The 15,449-nt window shown below is 44.5% G+C and overlaps 1 protein-coding gene across 1 annotated transcript in view; it reads left to right on the top strand.

Moving 5' to 3' along the window:
• The window catches only part of LOC126252210 (sialin-like), a 70,407-nt gene that overhangs the window by 52,711 nt on the left and 2,247 nt on the right, over positions 1–15,449 (top strand). The window contains exons 8-9 of the mRNA XM_049953081.1: positions 5,271–5,512; positions 15,043–15,163. Of these exons, the coding sequence (XP_049809038.1) occupies positions 5,271–5,512; positions 15,043–15,163 (363 nt within the window). The remainder of the gene's footprint in view (positions 1–5,270; positions 5,513–15,042; positions 15,164–15,449) is intronic.

Here is a 15,449-nt window from a genome sequence, read left to right as displayed (position 1 = left end):
CATAGTCTTGATTTGAACCAAAATGTGGTCCATTGGAAATTTGGAGAAGACACTGGAAGTATTTGAAGTGTGATGCTACCAAAGAACGTTGAAAATTAAGTGGACAGATAAAGTACAAAATGTAGATGTGGAGAACGTAGTAGAAGTAGTGGTAGTAGTAGTAGCTTTATTCATCTGTAGATCTCTTTTTACAAGGATATAGGACATGTCAAAGTATTTACAAGTTTAGACCAATTTAAAATAATCTAATTCGTATACACACATATTTACAGACTTCTAGTTAGAAATAATCATTAGATTTACTCCTGGTATACGATACTTTTTTTACAAGTAACTTATTAAATAATGTAATGCCACACCATTCACTCATATCTCACTATCAGTCACTGCACACACTATACACTCATTGTTTCATAACGCTTGACTCACTACACACACATATCAGCATCCCTCCATAATGTGTGAGATGTTGAGCTAAGGAAGAGGAGCAGGTGTTAGTACTGTGCTATGCATAGCTTGGGGGTAAGTATTTCTAGAAAGGAAAAAAGAAGGAAAAAACATAAAGTGAAGGTGGTATGTGGAATGTTGGATGTTTTATAATTATTATTTTTTTGTACAACATTTTTTTTATCACACCCATACTCTGTTTTGTAATCCTTCAATGTATAAAATGTATTGCATAACAGGTACTTTTTAGCTGCCTTTTTAAATAAGTGTATATTTGCAATTTCTTTAATCTCTTTTGGTAATTTATTATATAGTTTTATTTCTTGGTAGAAAATGCTGTTTTGAGTTTTATATTATTTTTTCTTGGTAAATGTACGTTGAATATATCTCTTGTTGCATGGTCATGGACAGAACTGTTTGTGCAGTAATTACCAATGTTATTTTTGATGTGTATAACTGACTAGTAAATGTATTCACCTGGAGCAGTTAAAATCCCCAGGGTTTTGAACAGTATGGCTCTTTTCTGGAGTTTGAAAACTGTGTTCATATTTTGTGAGTTTGTTCCCCAAAAAAGAATGCCATAGCTAAGAATTGAGGGTACATATGAATAATATGTAACTAAAAGACACAGCATGTTACATACTGATGATAGGATTCTAAGGGCATAACATGCTGATGACATTCTGTTTGAAAGCACCTTTGTGTGTTCACACCACTTCAACTGAGAATCAATATTCATTCCTAGAAATTTTGCATTTGACTGCTATGGAAGACACTTACAGAAAAAGGGAGAGGTTAGTGGGGCATCTGCTGCGGCATGTAGGAATAGTTAACACCGTGCTGGAAGAAGCAGTGAAGGGGAGACACAATAGGAGCAGAGGAAGACAAAAATATACCAAAGAAATTATTGAGGATTTGGTGTGAGAGTTATGTAGAGGTCAACAGCCTGAAAAAAAGGTAAATAACGAGAGTCCCGACTCTGGAAATATAAGAGCCGCTATATGCGTGAAAAGCGTGTTAACTGAATGCCAAAGACAGCAGGAATACAACTTTATAAAAGCAAAGTACAATATGTACTCTGCTCTACAAAACTTAAGAACGAACTAGATAATGTAACATAACATATTAACTGCTAGGTGGAAATAAATGAAAATGAGGGATCATTTTGCCCGAAATCTTCCGATTTAAACTCTATAGAGCACGTGTGGGATGCGTTGAACAGACGTATTGCAGCACATCGACGTGCACCGACGAATATCCAGCAGTTGTTAACCGCGCTGATGGAGGAATGAAAAGCCCGACCACAACAACTCCTTACTAGTCTTCTGAGCAGCATGCGAGCGCGTTGCAGAGCATGTATTGCTGTCTGTAGTGCTAAGACACGCTATTAACAACTATGTCCCGTCTTTTGTAGTTTCCAGGGGGCCGTCATGAATCGTGATGTTCTCAGTGCAATTACTGTCTTCGAATAAAAGTGTCAATGTTTTTCTCATTGGGTATTTCTTTCAGGTACTTTCTGTGCTGCATAGTACTGTAGTATTTATTTCTAAGTATTGTCCAAGTTTATTCGAACTATGTTATTTCGCAGTGACACATCTTGTGAAAGTAGTTTTCGTTCTGAAGTCTTGCACACCAGTGTATTCCGAACTGAGGTGACAAAATCCATTGAATACCTCCTAATAGCCGGCCGAAGTGGCCGTGCAGTTAAAGGCGCTGCAGTCTGGAACCGCAAGACCGCTACGGTTGCAGGTTCGAATCCTGCCTCGGGCATGGATGTGTGTGATGTCCTTAGGTTAGTTAGGTTTAACTAGTTCTAAGTTCTAGGGGACTAATGACCTCAGCAGTTGAGTCCCATAGTGCTCAGAGCCATTTGAACCATTTTGAACCTCCTAATATCGTGTCGCACCTCCTTTTGGCCGGCGTAGTTCAGCAACTCGACGTGGAGTGGACTCAACAAGTCGTTGAAAGCCCCCTGTAGAAAAACTGAGCCATGCTGCCTGTATAGCCGTCCATAATAGTGAAAGTGTTGCCGATGCAGGATATCGTGCACAAATTGACCTCTCGGTGATGTCCGCAAAATGTTCGATGCGACACATGTCGGGCGACCTGGGTGGCCAAATCAATCGCTCGAACTGTCCAGAATGTTCTCAATGGCGCATAGTCATCCATAAAGATTCAATGAACACGCAGACCGTGAGTGGCTGAAAATGATATCCAATTAGCCGAACATAACCATTTCCAGTCAATGATCGGTTCAGTTGGACCAGAGGACCGAGTCCAGTCCATGTAAACACAGTCCACACCATTATGAAACCTCTACCAGCTTGCACAGTGCCTCGTTGACAACTTGGGCCCATGCCTTCGTGGGGTCTGCGCCACACCCGAACCCTACCATCAGCTCTTGCAACCTGAAATTGGGACTCGTCTGACGAGGCCACGGTTTTCCGGTATTCCAGGGCCCAACCGATATGGTCACGAGTCCGGGAGAGGCGTGGTGTTAGCAAAGGCACTCACGTCGATCGTCTGCTGCCAAAGCTCATTAATGGCAATTTTCGCCGCATTCTCCTAACGGATACGTTCGTCGTATATCTCGCATTTATTTCTGCAGATATTTTACACAGTGTTCTTTGTTTCTTAGCACTGACAACTTTACCCAATTCCCGCTGCTCTCGGTCGTTAGGTGAAGGCCGTCGGCCATTCGTTGTTCGTGGTAAGAGGTAATGCCTAAAATTTGGTATTTTTGGTACACTCTTGACATTGTGGATCTCGCAATATTCAGCTCCCAAACGATTTCCGAAATGGAATGTCACATGAATCACCTGAGTACAAATGATAGCACCGCCAGTACTCTGGCCTTTTATACCTTGTGTTCGCGATACTACTGCCATCTGTGCACGTGCATGTCGTTATCCCATGACTTATCACCTCAGTATATAAACGTACGCGTGGCAGTCTTTATTCCTCCCCCCACTCTGCCCTCTTTCTCCAACTCGCTCCACACCCCCTCTTTCCCCCCCTCCTACTTCTCCCTTCCACCTGGAGGCAGCCCCCCCCCCCTTTCATCAGTGTGTTTGTGAGTGCATCGCCGATGATCGTCACCAGTGTTTCCGTGCATCAGTGTTTCTCCGTTGTCTTCGTCTGTTCTGCTGGTGACAACCGCACGGCTTTTAATATATCATGTAATGTTCATCATGTAGGAGGTGCATTCAAGTTCTAAGGCCTCCGATTTTTTTTCTAATTAAGTACTCACCCGAAATCGATGAAACTGGCGTTACTTCTCGACGTAATCGCCCTGCAGACGTACACATTTTTCACAACGCTGACGCCATGATTCCATGGCATCGGCGAAGGCTTCTTTTGGGAGTCTGTTTTGACCACTGGAAAATCGCTGAGGCAATAGCAGCATGGCTGGTGAATTTGCGGCCACGGAGAGTGTCTTTCATTGTTGGAAAAAGCCAAAAGTCACTAGGAGCCAGGTCAGGTGAGTAGGGAGCATGAGGAATCACTTCAAAGTTGTTATCACGAAGAAACTGTTGTGGAACGTTAGCTCGATGTGCGGATGCGTTGTCTTGGTGAAACAGCACACGCGCAGCCCTTCCCGGACGTTTTTGTTGCAGTGCAGGAAGGAATTTGTTCTTCAAAACATTTTCGAAGGATGCCTTTGGAATGCAATGGGTAAGGATTACGCCCTCGCTGTCCCAGAACATGGACACCATCATTTTTTCAGCACTGGCCGTTACCCGAAATTTTTTTGGTGGCGGTGAAATCTCTGTGCTTCCATTGAGCTGACTGGCGCTTTGTTTCTGGATGAAAAATGGCATCTACGTCTTATCCATTGTCACAACCGACGAAAAGAAAGTCCCATTCGTGCTGTCGTTGCACGTCAACATTGCTTGGCAACATGCCACATGGGCAGCCATGTGGTCGTCCATCAGAATTCGTGGCACCCACCTGGATGACACTTTTCGCATTTTCAGGTCGTCATGCAGGATTGTGTGCACAGAACCCATAGAAATGCCAACTCTGGAGGCGATCTGTTCAACAGTCATTCGGCGATCCCCCAAAACAATTCTCTCCACTTTCTCGATCATGTCGTCAGACCGGCTTGTGTGAGTCCGAGGTTGTTTCGGTTTGTTGTCACACGATGTTCTGCCTTCATTAAACTGTCGCACCCACGAACGCACTTTCGACACATCCATAACTCCATCACCACATGTCTCCTTCAACTGTCGATGAATTTCAATTGGTTTCACATCACGCAAATTCAGAAAACGAATGATTGCACGCTGTTCAAGTAAGGAAAACGTCGCCATTTTAAGTATTTAAAACAGTTCTCATTCTCGCCGCTGGTGGTAAAATTCTATCTGCCATAGGGTGCTGCCATCTCTGGGACGTATTGACAACGAACGCGGCCTCATTTTAAAACAATGCGCATGTTTCTACCTCTTTCCAGTCTGTAGAAAAAAAATTGGAGGCCTTAGAACTTGAATGCACCTCGTATTACCATGCTTTATATGTTTTCTGTCTTCTATGTCTATCTGTTGTATCTATTGGCCGGAGAGCGGTGTATGTAGGCTGCTGCTGGCCCGCCTCATCTGAGGCATGAAATTACAATAAAGGAAAAAAAAGTCTATATTCTATTACAAGTTATAACGTATATGATACTGTCATCTAGCGAAGTGTGTGTTGTAATCCTCCATGAATACAGTACATTTCTATCCGCTATACCCGCCCATTGCGTAGTACAGCGAAAGTTTCGTAATATTCTCAAATGCGAATATGATTCTCGTTTCACATGACTGACGTGGTGGTGTCACTTGCAGCCGCTGTGCCACCGGCGCTGATGCTGATCGTGATCACGCTGGTGGGCTGTGACGTGGCGGGCATCATCGCGCTCCTCGCCATCAATGGTCTGTGCATGGGCGCGCAGTACACGGGCAACTCCATGAACCTGCTCGCCATCGCGCCCAACTTTTCGGGCACCATGCTCGGCATTTCTAACACGTTCGCAAACGCCGCTGGCATATTGGCACCGTACGTCGTGGGATGGCTGACGAATGGCAACGTAAGTACTTCAGCGATCTGGAGTTCAGATTTGATAGTATTGAAACATCCAAAAACTTATAATAAGATGAAGATTTCATTGTGTCTCCTCCAAGGAAAATGTGTGGTATCAAAACATGTGCTACATCTCAAATAATAAAACAGATTAAAAGTAGGAATTAATGTACTGTCGATGACGAGGTCATTAGAGACCGAACACAATCTCGGAGCCGGCCGGAGTGGCAGAGCGGTTCTAGGCGCTACAGTCTGGAACCGCGCGACCGCTACGGTCGCAGGTTCGAATTCTGCCTCGGGCATGGATGTGTGTGATGTCCTTAGGTTAGTTAGGTTTAAGTAGTTCTAAGTTCTAGTGCTCAGAGCCAGCCACAATCTCGGATTGGACAGGAATGGAGAGGGAAAACAGCCATCAGTTTTATAAAACAACCATCTCTGCATTCGGCAATCCGAAATCGTCTGGATTGAAGGTTCGTCCATCATCGACAGAATTAACTCCGCTATGGAAATGAGGAGTTAACCCATAGGTAACCCATCCAAGAAAGGTGGAAATACGTCTGTCACGTCGAACGTGGCCAGTGCATTATATCTCTGCAGTCGCGTGTACGAGAACATAACTTTATTCAAATGGCTCTGAGCACTATGGGACTCAACTGCTGAGGTCATTAGTCCCCTAGAACTTAGAACTAGTTAAACCTAACTAACCTAAGGACATCGCAAACATCCACGCCCGAGGCAGGATTCGAACCTGCGACCGTAGCGGTCTTGCGGTTCCAGACTGCAGCGCCTTTAACCGCACGGCCACTTCGGCCGGCTAACTTTAATCAATAAGTTTGCAGCAAACTTTGTACAGGCCACGTTGAGTTACTATTGCTAATACACTCCTGGAAATGGAAAAAAGAACACATTGACACCGGTGTGTCAGACCCACCATACTTGCTCCGGACACTGCGAGAGGGCTGTACAAGCAATGATCACACGCACGGCACAGCGGACACACCAGGAACCGCGGTGTTGGCCGTCGAATGGCGCTAGCTGCGCAGCATTTGTGCACCGCCGCCGTCAGTGTCAGCCAGTTTGCCGTGGCATACGGAACTCCATCGCAGTCTTTAACACTGGTAGCATGCCGCGACAGCGTGGACGTGAACCATATGTGCAGTTGACGGACTTTGAGCGAGGGCGTATAGTGGGCATGCGGGAGGCCGGGTGGACGTACCGCCGAATTGCTCAACACGTGGGGCGTGAGGTCTCCACAGTACATCGATGTTGTCGCCAGTGGTCGGCGGAAGGTGCACGTGCCCGTCGACCTGGGACCGGACCGCAGCGACGCACGGATGCACGCCAAGACCGTAGGATCCTACGCAGTGCCGTAGGGGACCGCACCGCCACTTCCCAGCAAATTAGGGACACTGTTGCTCCTGGGGTATCGGCGAGGACCATTCGCAACCGTCTCCATGAAGCTGGGCTACGGTCCCGCACACCGTTAGGCCGTCTTCCGCTCACGCCCCAACATCGTGCAGCCCGCTTCCAGTGGTGTCGCGACAGGCGTGAATGGAGGGACGAATGGAGACGTGTCGTCTTCAGCGATGAGAGTCGCTTCTGCCTTGGTGCCAATGATGGTGGTATGCGTGTTTGGCGCCGTGCAGGTGAGCGCCACAATCAGGACTGCATACGACCGAGGCACACAGGGCCAACACCCGGCATCATGGTGTGGGGAGCGATCTCCTACACTGGCCGTACACCACTGGTGATCGTCGAGGGGACACTGAATAGTGCACGGTACATCCAAATCGTCATCGAACCCATCGTTCTACCATTCCTAGACCGGCAAGGGAACTTGCTGTTCCAACAGGACAATGCACGTCCGCATGTATCCCGTGCCACCCAACGTGCTCTAGAAGGTGTAAGTCAACTACCCTGGCCAGCAAGATCTCCGGATCTGTCCCCCATTGAGCATGTTTGGGACTGGATGAAGCGTCGTCTCACGTGGTCTGCACGTCCAGCACGAACGCTGGTCCAACTGAGGCGCCAGGTGGAAATGGCATGGCAAGCCGTTCCACAGGACTACATCCAGCATCTCTACGATCGTCTCCATGGGAGAATAGCAGCCTGCATTGCTGCGAAAGGTGGATATACACTGTACTAGTGCCGACATTGTGCATGCTCTGTTGCCTGTGTCTATGTGCCTGTGGTTCTGTCAGTGTGATCATGTGATGTATCTGACCCCAGGAATGTGTCATTAAAGTTTCCCCTTCCTGGGACAATGAATTCACGGTGTTCTTATTTCAATTTCCAGGAGTGTAGTTGCAAAGTAATTTTTCAAACAAGTCGCAAGTGCGGTGGTTTCCTCTCATTAACTTTTCTTTTTCACCAAACTTTCAATTACTTTGGTGCAGTCCACTTCTGTGGCAGTTTCTTCATAGTAGAGTAACACTTAAAGTGTCTTCAATTGTATATATGTTGTTGCATATGTACGAGAGGGTTCTGGTAAGTCCTTGGCCTTATAAAGAAGAAATGCTGTTATGAGTTTGAAAAAAAATGTACTCAACATATTCCTCCTTGAGCTCAGCACATTTATGGCATCTTTGTTTGAGCTTCTTTAACGCATCTAAAAAAAATTTTTAAAAATCGAGTGTGCTGCAAACCACTCGTCCATAGCCCTTCTGGCTTCCCCAGTGTTCGGAACTCGTCTTCCCTTCAGATGTTTCTTGAGGTTTGGGAACAGATAATAGTCCGAGGGGTCCAAGTCAGGTAAATAGAGGGCATATTTGACGATTTAACAGTGACAATCTGCCAACTTTCGCTGCGTGATAGCCACCTCGTGAGAAGGGGCATTGTTCTGCAGAAATAACTTTTGATTTCCCAGCTTTCCTCGACGTTTGGATACCAGTTATTTCTCCAGTTTGTTGGGAGGTTCAGTATGGTACTTTGCCGTGATGGTCTTACTATGTAAGCTGTCAGCCCGTAGAATCCCATCTTTATCCCAAAAGACGGATCCGAGCGACCGGTCTGCTGATCTCTGAGTTTTGAACTTCTTTGTACGTGAAGAACCACTTTGTCTCCATTTTTTGTACTGTTCTTTGGTCTCTGGGTCATAATTGTGTGTCCATGTTACATCTATGGTGACCAGATGATCCTAAAATCCCGCAGGATCTAGGCGAAATTGGACCAAAATGGACTGTGAAGCAAGCATATGTTCACAAATTTGGCCTACACTGAGACATTTAGCTGACAGCTTTCTCGTGCTCAGAACCTCACGAATAATATGACCCACACCTTCTCGGGATATGCCCAGGGTCTCTGCTATCTTTTTAGCAATTATTCTCCGATCGCCCATGACAATGGATTGAAGAGTATCCACGGTTTCTTGAACTGTGATTCGAGTTGGCCTTCCAGAACGCTCTTCAGCTTCAGTGCTGAACTGCCGTGTTTTAAATGCAGCAACCCAATTCTTGATAGTGTATCAAGAAGAAATTAAGCTACATGCAAACCAAAGACTTGGTCCTACGATTGCCACTGCGATGTAAATTCTGAAGTTGTGCATGGCAGTTGACAAAAGACTCAATATAAAAGGAAAAAACTTCTACGATTTTTGCTCTCTACGGTTCCGTTTGGTACCGTGATCTCTTAACACACGTTCTATCAACCAGTCCCTTCGTCCGGTTAGTCTTTCATCCTGCGAACAACGTCCTCATTCCCTCTCTTATCAGTCGACTGGATTTTCAGAATCCTTCTGTAACATCAAACACATCTCATATGCTTCCACACTCTTCTGTTCCAATTTCTTCATAGTCTGTGATTTATTTCCACGCAGTACTGTGCTCTGGAAGTACATCCTCCAAAATTTTTCTCAAATTAAGTATTACACTAACTTTCAAGAGGCTTTCTGTCTTTGCTTCTCTTAGTTTGCTTCTTATATCTTCCTTACTTCGTTCATTTGCTTCCGAGGTAGCACAGTTCCTTCCTCTGATACGAGATCTCAGCTTTAGAATTTAATTTTGTCGCTAATCACATTTTTGCTGCTTTTTTTATTACTATCGTGTGCATCAATTACAACAAAATTCTTATATATGTTCAACCAAAAAATACACTGTGCATCTATTTACATTATATTTTCAGTGGCCCACAGTACATATGAAAGGCGGAAGACTCAGTCATGTGGAGAGCATCGTCAGATGCTTCATGTAGACTCTTCATACCACCAGGGAAACATCTTTTAGGCCACTCATTTACAATGTGGCTCAGTGTCTGAATCCCACCACAGTCACACGTACTGTCAGTGTAAAACCCCTACTTGTGTGTGTTGTATTTGCGCATATCTTCTCCAGTCCGGAGTATATTAAGCCGTACCCATATCTCTCTGGGCTGATAAAATCCCGGAACTTTTAACAGCTGGGTGTTCGTGGTTCTGGGTTTCGGTGGCTCCCCACTCACTTTTCCACTTTGACTACCGAGTGAACCCAGTAGAAACCATTTTGACTCCTACTTCATATGCTGGTCCTCTGAATCTGAGGCGTTTCCTAGGCAGCTAGAGTAAATCTTCGTGAAGAGGGATTGACTCATTTTTAGAAATTTGTTGCAAAGGTTGTAGACAGCCGCCTTTCGTCGAATATCGGCAGATGTAAGGTAGTATTATTAGTCGGCATGAAGATGTAGTTCTGACTGTACCAATAATTCCGCAAGCTGTGACATGGTTGCGAATAAAACAGTGGCCCGAATATAGAATAAATTTCCTTTACTTTACCCCTACGGTCACAATTTTTTTGTCATCGGTCTATAATGACCATCTTCATATCTGTTTTATAAAAACATATCCTAATGTACCGCAGCATTTGACGAAGCCACTATGGCTGCAGTATATTAGGACTGTTTTTATAGAACAGAACTGAAGATGGTCATTACAGACCAAAACCGGTAGTCTGATGACAATTAATTTATTGTACCAATAATTGTTGTAATAGCTCCATTCAAATTAACGTCAACTTTCTTTATATGAGCGCTGAGGAGCCAAACTGTTGCGCAATATTCTGCTACAGAGAATACCAACTCAAGGGATGCTTCGTAAACGACCGACGCCTTGCTCCCCACATACTACCTGCCAGCCTCCTCCTCAGTTTGACCCGTGTCCTCCTTAGCTGTGCTGGAACGAAGCAAGAGGTGTCAGGCAGGTGGGACTCTGGTTCACACACTTATCTGCTCTTGTCATCTTCAGTATTACGTGGATAATACTCTTCCGAAAATCCGATGGTGTCTCTACTGCCATAGATTCTACACACCAACTTGAATAATCGTTTGATAGCCATTTCCCACAATGTTTTAAGAAATTCAGAAGAAATTTTGTCTATCCATTCTATCTTCTTTCATCGAAAGTCTGAAAGCCTTCAAAAACTATGACAAACTCTAGAAACAGAGTCCTTGTATTCATATTGAACCCGTTCCTTTTTTTAACACGTTAGGTAAGAGTTCATCCCCCCCCCCCCTCCGCCCCGCCCCTCATACCATCTCCGAAGGGACACACAGTATACTCTTTCCTCTGTCCGCTCAAGGCTCAAGCCTTTGCGTTTAACTGTGGAATTATTTCCCACTCATAACATTGACACCGTTACTTTTAAATCCTCTAAAAGTTATTTTGGCCATTCTAAATATCCTTTCTATGAATATTCCTTTTTCGATTTCGTCGCATTTTTCCTGTATTGTTTTTCCTTTAACATCCTTGGTTTTCTTTTTTAATTCGTTTCAAAGCGACTCTATTCCTTTTTCTTAACTGAACTTGGTTTTCCTTCCCTCTCGACTCCTTCTGTTGGTGTATTTCTTATGTTACACATATTTTCTTCGAATTTACTTTTTTTATAGTTACATTTGTCTGTCACGCTTGTGCGATTACCCTTTTATAGCGCCTTCCATTCCTCCCCAACTGAACTACCTACTCTAGCCTTCGTCTTCTCCGTATGTACATTCTCAGAGGACTTTCAAAGCATATCGTTGTTCAGAAATTCAGTCTACTACTTCTTTGTCGATTTATTCTTCCTGACGATGCACTGAAACTTCAATCTACTCTTCATTATTACTAAGTGGTGATCTGAGCATATATCTGTTCCTAAGTGCGTTTTACATACCATATCAGATTTTGGAATCTCTGCTCGCCATGATGTAATCTCCTTGTGCCTCTTTTCCTAGTATATATCTTGGTCTTGCTATTTTTGAATAGTATATTTATTATTACTAGCTGACTTTTATTGGAGAATTCAACTAGTCTTTCTTCTTTCTTGCTCCTGTCATCTAGGCAGCAGTCACCCGTAACTCTGTCCCCTACTAATGTGCTCCTGTCCCACAAGATCATTTGATTTTCATCTTCCTTCACATACTGAATTATCTGTTCAGTTCTGTCACATGTTCAGTCTCTTCACGTTCTCCGTGTGATATCGATTGTATACTTGAATTATGATTATTAGCGTAGGTTTGTTTTCGATTGTAATGAGAATAGCCGCGCAGGATTAGCCGAGCGGTCTACCCCGCTGCAGTCATGGACCTCCTGGCGGGGGTTCGAGTCCTCCTTCGGGCATGGGTGTGTGTGTGTTTGTCCTTAGGATAATTTAGGTTAAGTAGTGTGTAAGCTTAGGGACCGATGACCTTAGCAGTTAAGTCCCATAAGATTTCGCACACATTTGAACATTTTTTGTAATGAGAATAAACCTATCGCTGAATTGTTCACAGTAACTCAGTCTACGCCCTACTTTTTTTATTCATAATGATATTGCATGATTAATCATAGCATATTACTTTAGTTGTAACATTTTCTGATAATGTTGATATTATCGTGTACTGTCTGACATTACTGATAGCTATTACATCCTGCTTCAGCTTTTGCATTTGATTTCTCAGACTTTCTAGCTTCTCTGCCACAGTCAGACCTCTTGCATTCGAGGCTCAGACTCGTAGAATATTACCGTTTCGTTGCTTTTTTAATATTTTCCTCGTGTTCACCACCATGTTGTCTGTTTGAATTGCGGACTACTTCGGAATCTTCTCATCGTGGAGCGAAAACTTCTTTTTTATTTACGGGGTATATTTCCTAGGTATACAGATCGTGTCTCTTTAAAGTAGAGGTTTCCAGTGCCATTTGCATTCTCACATCGCTGATCATTGGTGATTTTTCCGGCCTTAGGTGGAGCTACTCACCCGAAGAATAAGAGGATGCCATAACCCTCTGTCCACTCCTCTGCTCTATTTTGGCAAGGCCATTAGCGGAAACAGATTTCTTATACCTGAAGTCTCCGGCTGTCTGAGTTGTTGATTTTTATTCAGAATCTAAGGTGTGTCTTCGATCCAGCATTGGACTTAGTACGTTTGGAAAAGTAATCAGACGCTAGCCCTTAAACACGATACGTTCCTTTAAAATGGAATTGAAATGTTTATGCTATAGGTAAATAAATAACATGTAAAATATAAACAAAAAATATGTTAATGGATTTAAACTGCGCTACAGATTTAAAGGATTACCTTGTCGAAAGCCGCCAACGGCCTTACCGCAGTGATAACACCGGTTCCCGTCAGATCACCAGAGTTAAGCGCTATCGGGCTTGGCTAGCAGTTGCATGTGTGCCTGTTCGGTTCCGCCGAGCGTTGTTGGCAGCGTGGTGCACCCACCCGCTGTGACGCCAGTTGAGGAGCTACTTGAGTGATGAGAAGCTGCTTCAGTCACAAAAACAGACAAAGGCCGGGAGAGCGCTGTGGTGGCCATGTTGTTGTTGTTGTGGCCTTCAGTCCTGAGACTGGTTCAAATGGTTCAAATGGCTCTGAGCACTATGGGACTTAACCGCTGTGGTCATCAGTCCCCTAGAACTTAGAACTACTTAAACCTAACTAACCTAAGGACATCACACACATCCATGCCCGAGGCAGGATTCGAACCTGCGACCGTAGCAGTCGCACGGTTCCGGACTGCGCGCCTAGAACCGCGAGACCACCGCGGCCGGCCCTGAGACTGGTTTGATGCAGCTCTCCATGCTATTCTATCCTGTGCAAGCTTCTTCATCTCCCAGTACCTACTGCAGCTTACATCGTTCTGAATCTGCTTAGTGTATTCATCTCTTGGTCTCCCTCTACGATTTTTACCCTCCACACTGCCCTCCAGAACTAAATTGGTGATCCCTTGATGCCTCAGTACATGTCCTACCAACCGATCCCTTCTTCTAGTCAAGTTGTGCCACAAGCTCCTCTTCTTCCCAATTCTATTCAATACCTCCTCATTAGTTATGTGATCTACCCATCTTCTGTAGCACCACATTTCGAATGCTTCTATTCTCTTCTTGTCCAAACTAGTTATCGTCCATGTTTCACTTCCATACATGGCTACACTCCATACAAATACTTTCAGAAACGACTTCCTGACACTTAAATCAATACTCGATATTAACAAATTTCTTTTCTTCAGAAACGCTTTCCTTGCCATTGCCAGTCTACATTTTATATCCTCTCTACTTCAACCATCATCAGTTATTTTTCTCCCCAAATAGCAAAACTCCTTTACTACTTTAAGTGTCTCATTTTCTAATCTAATTCCCGCAGCATCACCCGACTTAATTCGACTACATTCCATTATCCTCGTTTTGCTTTTGTTGATGTTCATCTTATACCCTCCTTATAGACACTGTCCATTTCGTTCAACTGCTCTTCCAAGTCCTTTGCTGTCTCTGACAGAATTACAATGTCATCGGCGAACCTCAAAGTTTTTATTTCTTCTCCATGGATTTTAATACCTACTCCGAACTTTTCTTTTGTTTCCTTTACTGCTTGCTCAGTATACAGATTGAATAGCATCGGGGAGAGGCTACAACCCTGTCTCACTTCCTTCCCAACCACTGCTTTCCTTTCATGTCCCTCGACTCTCATAACTGCCATCTGCTTTCTGACCATACGCCCCTCCATATCCGCATCAAGAGACGGCTATCGGCTAAATATGACACGGCGGTCGGTCGGTACCGTTGGGCCTTCTGAGGCCTGTTCGGAGGGAGAGTTTCTTTCGAAACCCATAGTTGTTTGCCATTGCGACGCGTAAGTCTGAAGTTTGCTCAGTTGTGCTTTTTGCGCCCTTACAGAGGAAGTTTGTAGTTACTTTTGAGCCAAATTTCGAACTTACAAATGGTTCAAATGGCTCTGAGCACTATGGGACTCAACTGCTGAGGTCATTAGTCCCCTAGAACTTAGAACTAGTTAAACCTAACTAACCTAAGGACATCACAAACATCCATGCCCGAGGCAGGATTCGAACCTGCGACCGTAGCGGTCTTGCGGTTCCAGACTGCAGCGCCTTTAACCGCACGGCCACTTCGGCCGGCTCGAACTTACACGTCTCAGTGGAAAACAACTAAGGGGTTTCGACAAAATGATCCTTTAATTTGGCTGCGCTGTATATTTGAGAGTTGAATGAACACACCTGACTTTGGTCAGTAGTGGAAGATTTAGAAGAGCAGCATGAATCTGGGTACTCTGGTCTTGGAATCAAGTACTAACAGCTTCTTTTATTGCTTCTTCCAGCAAACGCGGACGGCGTGGAATACTGTGTTCTACATCTCAGCGGGCATCGGCCTCGTCACGTACGCCCTGTATGTGGTGCTCGCCACGGACAAAGTGCAGCCATGGAACGATCCGCCCCAAGGTACGTAACTACCCCATAGAAGATCCACTCGGTAGGTTGCACTAAGAGAGGTGAAACACTACAGTAATGCACGCGTCGTTGAAAGCACGGTCTATGTTGTTCCTTTATATTCCTTTTGTTTCATGTACCCGTCAGATCTACGTAAAAAGTGTAGATTTTCCAACGTCTCTGCACCACATAATTATTCAAAGCAAGGCCCATAACAGGCTAAAACTACTGACTGGCCGAATGAGGGAATCTGAATCCCTTGAGCATCATCCATAAATATGAAGCTCACGCCTGGCCC

The sequence above is a fragment of the Schistocerca nitens genome, chromosome 4 (genome assembly GCF_023898315.1).
Source record: "Schistocerca nitens isolate TAMUIC-IGC-003100 chromosome 4, iqSchNite1.1, whole genome shotgun sequence".
Lineage (NCBI taxonomy): Eukaryota > Metazoa > Arthropoda > Insecta > Orthoptera > Acrididae > Schistocerca > Schistocerca nitens.
This window is presented reverse-complemented; position numbering and strand designations above follow the sequence as displayed.